Source organism: Salvia hispanica, unplaced genomic scaffold (genome assembly GCF_023119035.1).
Source record: "Salvia hispanica cultivar TCC Black 2014 unplaced genomic scaffold, UniMelb_Shisp_WGS_1.0 HiC_scaffold_1320, whole genome shotgun sequence".
Lineage (NCBI taxonomy): Eukaryota > Viridiplantae > Streptophyta > Magnoliopsida > Lamiales > Lamiaceae > Salvia > Salvia hispanica.
Genome location: NW_025951606.1, coordinates 8,760 through 18,088, shown reverse-complemented (window position 1 = coordinate 18,088; position 9,329 = coordinate 8,760). Strand labels below are relative to the sequence as shown.

The window sequence follows — 9,329 nt, the reverse complement described above, 5'->3', positions numbered from 1 at the left end:
ATCAAGCCAATGTCCGTCATCTCGAACTCCTTGATCATGCTCTTCTTGAATTTATGAAACATTGCTTCACAATTTCCAGTAAAAACTAGATCATCAACATATAGGCAAACAAACAACATGTTACCTTTAGCATCTTTCTTCAAGTATAGAGCATGTTCATATGGGCACTTCTCAAAACCATTCCTCAGAAAATATTCATTGATTCTGGAATTCCAGGCGCGAGGTGCTTGCTTGAGCCCGTACAAAGCTTTCTTCAATCTGTAGACTTTATTTTCGGCTCCTCGTTTCACATAACCTTCAGGTTGCTCCACGTAAATTTCTTCTTCAAGAAAGCCATTTAGAAATGCAGACTTCACATCAAGCTGATAGATCTTCCAATTGTGTTGAGCGGCTAGTGAGATAAACATTCTGATCGTCTCAAGACGAGCAACGGGAGCAAATACTTCACTATAATCGATTCCAGCCTTCTGCTTGTATCCTTTCGCCACCAACCTCGCCTTGTACCTTTGCACTTCACCGTTGGCATTTTTCTTTGTTTTGAACACCCATTTCACACCAATTGCTTTTCGGCCTTCTGGCAATGTCGTCAATGACCAAGTATCGTTTTTCTCAATCGCATTGATTTCCTCGTCCATTGCAATCTTCCATTTCCTATCTTGCGCAGCATCTGCATAAGCAACTGGATCAGCATCCATATGAAAACAAATAAGATTCACATTTTCTTCTCCAGCTCCATCAACTTCACCAGTAGCTTCATATATATCATGCAGGTCACGCATTCTTCTTGGCTTTTCACCTAGACCTTGAGATGATTCAGGTGATTCTGGTTCTTCAATTTCACGTGCATCTTCATGTTTATTCCCGCACATGTGATTACTTGCTCCAGTATCCATTGTGCTATACTGATCACCCTCAATTTCTTTATATGTAAAAAGGGAGGTTGAAATTACCTGCTCATCATCGTCTCCATCTTCGGCATAATTGACTTGTTGATTGGTATTTCCGGCTACTGGACACTCATAGCTGTAATGCCCGAATTCGTGACAAGTATAACACTCGACATTTGCTTTATCAAACCCTTGTCGATTGTAGGTTTGAGAATAACCGCCTCTATACAGACCTCTTCCTCGTCCTCGTGGTCCATAAGAATTTCGACCTCTGCCTCGATAGGTGAAATTCTGTCGTCCTCCCTTGTTTTGATAATTCTGGCCTCGTCCTCCTTGGCTATGGTAATTCTGTCCACGTCCTCCATCATACTGGTAATTCAGGCCGCGTCCTCCTCGACCACGATAACCTCGACCTCGGCCTCGGTTGTATCCACCACGTGATGTCCCAGGCGCAGACTTCTTATCTTCTTGGATTGACATCTTCGCTTGTAGCATATGCTCAAGTGCCGGAGTGGTCTTTTTCTTCATGCGTTGCTCGTGGACTTCCAAGCTGCTCTGCAGTTGGTCGATTGACATGGTGTTGAGATCTTTTGATTCTTCGATAGCCGCAACGACGTGCTCAAATTTCGACGTCAAGGATCGAAGAATTTTCTCAATGACACGAACATCTTCAATGTTCTCCCCTTGCCTTTTCATTTGATTCACAATAACTAATGTTCTAGTGAAATAGTCTGAAATGCTCTCCGTTTCAGACATGGCCAAACTTTCGAACTCGCCACGTAGAATCTGCAGTCGAACTCGTATCGCCTTATCAACGCCGGTGAAAGCATTCTTCAGAATCTCCCAGGCTTGTTTTGACGTGGTGGCGGCACTTACTTTCTCGAACGTGGTTTCATCAATACCTTGATAGATATTGAATAACGCCTTCTTGTCTCGTTTCCTAGCGTCTCTGAGGGCGTTCCTCTGGTTGTTCGTCAGGGCATCTTCGGCTTCTTGGGAGGCAGGTTCGGTGTAGCCGTCTTGAACAATATCCCACAACTCTTGTGATTGCAACAAGACTCGCATCTGAAAACTCCAATTTCCATAATTGTGCTTCTCCAATTTGGGAATTTGGGGCTGGACCATGTTCAACGTTGCCGCCATAGGTAGGATCGAGTGGCTCTAGATACCAGAATTGTTGGATATTTGACACACAAAATATAAGAACACTCAAGAAAGATGAAATATGGAGGATAAATATTTATAGGCTTCTCACAAAAGGATTACAAAATACACACAAACAAAAGTGCTTCAGCACTACAAAGCTTTCTTCTTTCTTTCTCACTTGAGCTACGGCTCTTTTCTCTCCAACTCACTTCTTAACTCTCTCAATTCTCTTTTCTTATGATTGATTCTTATGATTAATTATACAATGACAACAAGCACTCCCTATTTATAGGTAAACAAAGCTAACTAGTTTACTACACATCTATACTACGTGGCCTAATTAAGACCACCACTAATCTTCAAATTTGTAACCATATACTCCACCGCCATCTATGTAATGTAGTTGTGGCTTCTTTTTAGCCATGGAGAATTCACAAGCTTACACTACTATGATAAGGTGGTGATGCAGCACCTTCATCACCACTCCTTAATTGTTAAGTAATTGAGTTTAACAATTTCAACAAACATGTGCATAACTAAATGTTCATACCTTTTAGGGACGGAGGAGTACTACCTAAAAAGAGCCTTAGTTTACAAAGTCTATCAAATATACTCCATACGTCCCATTTGTAATTAAACATTTGCTTTTCGTCACGGAATTTTATGTAGTGTTGTGAGTTAGTGAGGAGAGAATAGAGTAAGAGAGGTGGAAAAGTAGAGAAAATGTTGTTTCCATTTTAGGAAACATTACATTTTTAATAGAACAATTCAAAAAAAAAACGTTTTATTTTCAATGGTACAGTGGGAGTATGTGGTAGTCACTGAGCATTGAGCTCTAGCTGTTCAACAAAGCCACATACTAGGGTGAGCAAAATAGTCGAATACCTGAACCGAAATTTAAAATTCAGTTCGCTTTTTTTCATTTTTCAGTTCGGTTCAAATCATTTTCGATTTTAAAAGAAATTGATTTTTTCGATTCAATTCGGTTTGAGGAAAAAAAATTGATGTTATCATATGGATAGCATCTCTAAAATACTAATATTAGTTGCAAGAAATATATTTTATTCATTATCATTTGGATAGCATATTCAAAATACTAATATTAGTTGCAAGAAATTAATAAGATTGTTGCTATATATTTTATGCAGTAAATGATGTTACCATATGGATAGCAACTCCAATTTACTTTAGTATTCAAACCTAATTTCTATGTAAAGTATACTTTTGTTTTTGACTTACCAACATTCATAGAACGAGCACAAGAAGTGGGTCTGCCATTTGAAACTTCAACAAGCGAGAGAGAGTTCTAATATGACTTCACTGAATTCTAACAAGTTACTGACTTAGCATGTTGCTAGTTCTAAACGGCCACAACCTTGTCCTAATATTTGAGAGTCAGAGAGAGATGAATCCAAATTCAGCATTCAAGCTTTGGTCGTTCACGGTTTGAGAAGCAGCGATAGACGCCTTCAAGATGGCTTTGATGAGGCCATCTTCTAAGGCCGTTGTCGACGTAAGTGCCTCTTTCACTATGCTTAAACCCTGTAGCAGCAATATCGAGTACGATATTGTTAAATTACATTTTCGCACACATTATCAATAACCACATGTCCCACGACTAACGATAGACACGGATGGGCACAACGGGTTGATACTAGCATAACTAACGAATGTAGATAGGGAAAACTTCAAGCGCCTATAAGCCCCTGGGGCGAAAAAGATAGGTGTCTAGTCTTGAAGTTGTTGACTGCTCTTCCCTTTCCCCACAACCCAGCTTTTTGGAGTTTAGAGGCACTCGAACTTCCCCTATTCTACATGTGTTTATTTCATGTGTAAAATAAGCCCCCCTCATAAAAAATTTACTACATTAGACCTGCCACAACTCAACACTTGTATAATAGTACCAAATTCTTGATATGAAACAAAGAGTAAAATCATACCTCATCGAGCCCAACTTGCACGTCCACTTCTTCAACATCAGACGTGGAGATCTTCAGATCGTTAAGCACAGAGATGCATGATGTCATAGCGAACGGTGAAACAGTCAAATTATTGCTCACCATGTACATCCTCTCTCCCTTAACATGATGGTTTCTCACATCGAAATTCAAATGGGAAATTATTTCATGGTTTGACATGGTTAGATAGTCTCTTGTCTTTGCACTTTTCAGTTGGACCTTTATAGAGTCGTCTGCTATACTCCTGTGCATATTGTCAATGGCCTCTAGGCCACTGTTACTCGCTGAATACCACAAGACGCTTCCCAAAGGAAGCGTGAGCATGCCAAAAAGGAAATTGATGAAATCACTATCTGCTTGAGCAAATACGAACTTGTTAGTCGATTTCTGTATAGTGGCCTTCACAATCATCTTCTTGATGTTGGTAGATGCAACTTTCTCGTTGATGCATTGCAACGAAGCATTCCCCTGCTCGTTGGAGTTGGATTTCTTCGGCGCCACCCTGATCTGCCCACCACTTAGCACGAAGGCCGTCAGTGGATTCCGGAAAACCAATGATAGCCTCAGCAAGTCCACAATCTGATAAAAAACAATCCACGAACAACACTTTTTTAGGTAACATTCTCAAGAAATATTAGAGAAAAAACCGAGTATATAACCTCTTTCGATCCAAAAGCCACATCCATTTTCTCAGCGTCATCAATGTCGGTCACATCGATGTCGAGAACCTTGAGAGTTTCCAAGATCGAGAACATCAAATTAGGCATCACCTTCAGATCATCACCGATTAGGAAAGAAGCTGCACTATTAGTGAAGACCCCGTCGTATCTATTGACAGAATTAGGACTCGCAGGAACAGCATTATACACGTTGAGCCTCAGTTTATGCAACTCAGCATCATAGCAACTTGCTGGAGCGAGGAGCTTTTGCTTGGCAACCTCTGTCTGGAAATGGCTGGTATCAAGATTCACTACGCCTCTGTATAGAGTGCTCAAGCTTCCAATAGCAGGCGCTTCGAGGACCTTCATGATCATTCCCAACGGAAGAAGTAGGAAGCTTAGCAAAACGTCCATGAAATCGCTGCCAGCTTCTGCACACAGGACCTTAGTTCTCTGCTTGTTCACCAGAACCGTGATATGCAACTTCAATTCCTCGCCCTTCGACATGTTGGCTTCGGGAAGTGAAGATCGTGGCCTACCGAACTTCAATTCCTCGTCCAATACATGAATCAAACATAATGAGATACGTGACTCTTATTGTAGGATGGATCGAAATGGCAAATCAGAAACTTATATGTTTCCTAGTTTTGTCAAGAATAAAATCCTTGTAATAAGCTCAAAACATAGTTATAAAATCTACATAATATCTTAACAATCTACCTAATATCTTAACTTGCAAACCAAACAAGGCATAGTTTCTGAAATAGTAGCTGAAAATATTTTTATTTTTAATTGTTCATAATGGAAAAAGAACCCTTCAAATCTTGGTTTCTTTCAAGGCGCAATTTTAAAATTCAGTGGACAATCTAACAATTTATATTGTAGACGGAGAAAATAGCAATCAAAACAGTACATTAATCAGAATGGATTGTTTTCGATCTAAATCAACAAGAAGCTCTAATAAATTAATTTCTTACCCTTCCAACAACACTTCACACCATACAAAACAGCAAATAGCAAGAAAAGATTTTCAGTCAAAAATTCAATAGATAATCAAAATCAGAGCCAATTATAAATATTCAGGTCGAGATTCAGAATTACCATAGTAGATAACTCGTAAAATGTGGGGACGGAGCTGATAGATCATAGATAATTGAGTGAATTGTTCAAAATGAGAGAGAAGTAAATGGGGACTATATTGTTTTGTTTAGATATTATAGGAATTTAGCATATATTTTCTTATTGTATTAAGGTATTATAAATATGGGTGGGGTCTATCATATTAATTAATGAATGAAATATTTTGTTGGCCGAATTCTCTTGTGCAACACGCAAATAACTCAACCTTTTTTATGTTTTCTAGTAATATTCAAAAATAAAAATGTTGAAAAATATAGACAAAGGCAGAATCAAAAGTAAAAGAATGTAAATGGGTTTCTAGTATTCAAAATATAAAAAAAAACATAGAGAGAAAATCATGCTTAACAGAAGATGGTAAGAAATATGCTTAATAGAAAATGATGAGTAAGTGCTAAAACTAGAACACATGTAGCAAAAAAAGAAGCGCAAATTGCTAGTGAAATCAGCCTAGGATTAGATCAACTATGTCACAAAATAAGTCTATACATCAAAATGAGTCTACGAGGATTGATTGACTTAATTTTGTTGCTTTTCTTGATTCTTCAGCATTGGCTTTATAAGGCCTTCAGTCAGGGCTTTGGTCGATGTAAGAGCCGCTCTCAATATGCTTAAACCCTGCACCAACGAAACCAAAATTCGACTAAGTTTTTCGTCACATTATTACTACATTTTACTTTACCAATACACGTCATGTACACTTTGTAAAAACCAACAAAGCCTGTACAAGAGACTATAGAATTAAGACATAGCAAGAGAACCAACGGTCGAGCTTCCATACATGGCCCGGCCCATCCCATCAAAATGACTTTATGTCGGGCCGAAGTCCAAACCATGTTTTCATAGGTCCCACATATATTGACTTGAAAAAAGTGAATTTTGGACAAAAGCCAAAATGTTAAACCCAAAACAACTAGCCAGATGGCTCGATAATTTGACAGATGTATCTAACGAATAAATGATGCGCCAACTTAGAAAAGAACAACAAAAATATGACAACCAATCTTACCTCTTCCAACCCAACTTTGAGCTCCACTTCTTCCACATCAGACAGAGGGATCTTCAGCTCGTTGATAACAGAGACACTAGAGGTTATACTCATCGGTGCAACGGTTAAATCATCACTTACCATATACATTCTTGATCCTCTAACATGAGACTGGTTCCCACTCGGGTCGAAATTGAGGGGAATATACTCGTTATCATCATTGTTGTCGTCGCCCGACAAGGACGGTTTGATTAGCATATTTTTTTCCTCTAGACCCATCAGACTATTTTTGAACAAACTATCTGAAATGCTCTTGTGCAAATTATCAATGGCCTTAACTCCGGCGTTGCTGTGAAAATACCACTCTACCCTCCCTAAAGGAATGCTGAGCAAACCGAAAAGAAAACTCACAAAGTCGTGTTTTGCCTGAGCAAACAGCAATTTGTTAGTAGATTTTTGCATCATTGCTTTCAAAATCATCTTCTTGGAGTTTGTGGAAAGGGTTTCCTTGCCAATCTGATTCAGGGATTTCCCCTGCTTTGTTCGGATGATTGGCAGATAGCTCTTGAGCAGGTTGCCACTCAGTGGATTCCGGGCAACCAAAGATAATATCAGTAACTCCAGAATCTGATCATTGCATTAGAAAGGTGGTTATTTTCTAAAAGATTAAATTTTTAAAACAGAAACATGGATTTAACCTCATCGAGATCAAAAGTAACATCCTTTATCTCAGCCCCGTCCAAGTCTGTCAAAGCGATGCCGAGACTGTTGAGAGTAGACATGACAGAGCCTTCCACGCCACCCATCACCCTCAGATCATCACTGATGGCGAAGGAAGCTGTACTTTCAGCGAGGCTCGATTCATATCTAGGCCAATCATATTTAGAAACAAGACCTTTCGGGTTAAGCAGCACGCTTTTAGCATCTTCATTCAGAAAATGGATGCTGTCAAGATTTTCTAAGCCATTGTACAGCGAGCTCAAGCTACCAATGACCAAAGCCTTATCGTAGTGATCGTTTAAGAATTTCACAATAGTTCCCAATGGTAACAGTAAGAAAGTTAACAAAGCATCTACAAAATCACTGCCAGCTTCCGCAAATAGTACCCTTGTTTTCTCCTTGTTTGTTACAAACTTGACGCGTATGTTCAAGTCCTTCCACTCTTCCTCTGTTCCCTCCCTCTCGTCTTTCAGTTCTTCCTTGTCCTCCCACTCTTCCTCCGCGTCCTCCCTCTTCACATTCTTAGTCATTCTATTGGATTGATTATATCAGAATGATTAGAAAAATTGTAGACAACATTTATAACTTTTTACTCATAATTTACAAACAATAAACATAACAACTATCAAGAATTTCCCCAAAAATGTTCTCTCAATTCTCCTAAATGCAAACAATAGAACATTAAGATACATATATCTATTATCTGAGATGGAGACAAATAGCATAGGCAAATTCATTGTTTACTAATATGGACTAAGAAAAATTGAATAATTTCTATATTTTGAGAGATAACTTGGCAACTTGCTCGATTCCTCTCCCAATTGAGAGAGACTGGATTAGATAAATCCTAACGATAAGGACAATAATACTCAATCATGTATGTTTATCTTTTTACAGAAGAAAAAAAAAAAAACTTTTCCACAAACAGCTGGTATGCATACCAATTTCATTAGCGATTTCTTTATCTAACATTAACTGATAAGTAATGAATATAATCAAAGGAAAATTAATACATACCTGGTTTAAGGAGAAAAGGTATTTGTTTCTTTTTGACAGCTAGCGGCGGAGGGTGGCGGCGCAGCTGTGTAGGGCGGCACAGGTGAAAGAGTGAAGTGTGAAAATTTGAAAGATCAAAATTTTACTATGGTTTTCTTGATTTAATTAGTGTTCAAATAAATTGTTTAAAAACTTTTAACTCTATAAATATTCTTTCATAACTTGTGTAATTATATAAATGGAATAATGATAATTAAATTAGTGAAACCTAAGGTGACTTTCATTATTTTTACTAGATTTAAATTATTTATAGAAAATAAATGACATAAAATTTTAGAACCCGTGCGGGATAGGAATAGAATTTCTATACCCCGTATAGACTGAGAGAGTATTTAGGCCATCCGCATCCATGTCTCTTATCCGTCTCATCTTTTCACTATTCATGGGTCTCACTGTACTTTTCACCTCGTCTCTTAACTAAGAGACAAGACATATATCCCTCCATCTCTTAACCATCTCATCCCTTAACTATTCATTCAATTTCATTTTTGATTTTTATTTCCAACAAATTCAATTGAAATATTAAATTAATGCTAATAATTCATTAAATCATTAAAAACCACAAAAATTACAACACCCGGAAAAACGAAAAATACATAATTGAAATCCTATGGAGTATTTTTAATTGTAATTTTAACTTTTTAATTTTCGATTTTTATTACAATATTGAAAAATACAAAAATTAAAAATTACAATATTTTAATTTATTTTATTTTTGAATTTTCCTGATTTAAAAAAAATATATATATTTTAAACGGATATAAACGACGCTCACTCG

The 9,329-nt window shown here is 37.7% G+C and overlaps 3 protein-coding genes across 3 annotated transcripts; all 3 read right to left on the bottom strand.

Moving 5' to 3' along the window:
• Nucleotides 1-651: 651 nt before the first annotated feature.
• LOC125198254 lies at nucleotides 652-2,030 on the bottom strand. Its single transcript, XM_048096635.1, has 2 exons — nucleotides 769-2,030; nucleotides 652-667 (listed from the first exon to the last, which is right to left on the bottom strand). Exons 1-2 carry the CDS (start codon nucleotides 2,028-2,030, stop codon nucleotides 652-654), a joined length of 1,278 nt encoding a protein of 425 aa, XP_047952592.1.
• Nucleotides 2,031-3,419: 1,389 nt separating this feature from the next.
• LOC125198256 lies at nucleotides 3,420-5,823 on the bottom strand. The gene is made up of 4 exons (XM_048096637.1): nucleotides 5,752-5,823; nucleotides 4,651-5,193; nucleotides 3,974-4,570; nucleotides 3,420-3,575 (listed from the first exon to the last, which is right to left on the bottom strand). The coding sequence occupies exons 1-4, from the start codon at nucleotides 5,752-5,754 to the stop codon at nucleotides 3,429-3,431; spliced, it is 1,290 nt and encodes a 429-aa protein (XP_047952594.1). The 5' UTR covers nucleotides 5,755-5,823; the 3' UTR covers nucleotides 3,420-3,428.
• A 308-nt stretch (nucleotides 5,824-6,131) lies between these two features.
• LOC125198257 lies at nucleotides 6,132-8,025 on the bottom strand. Its single transcript, XM_048096638.1, has 3 exons — nucleotides 7,474-8,025; nucleotides 6,797-7,402; nucleotides 6,132-6,405 (listed from the first exon to the last, which is right to left on the bottom strand). Exons 1-3 carry the CDS (start codon nucleotides 8,023-8,025, stop codon nucleotides 6,307-6,309), a joined length of 1,257 nt encoding a protein of 418 aa, XP_047952595.1. The 3' UTR covers nucleotides 6,132-6,306.
• Between the last annotated feature and the right edge of the window lie 1,304 nt (nucleotides 8,026-9,329).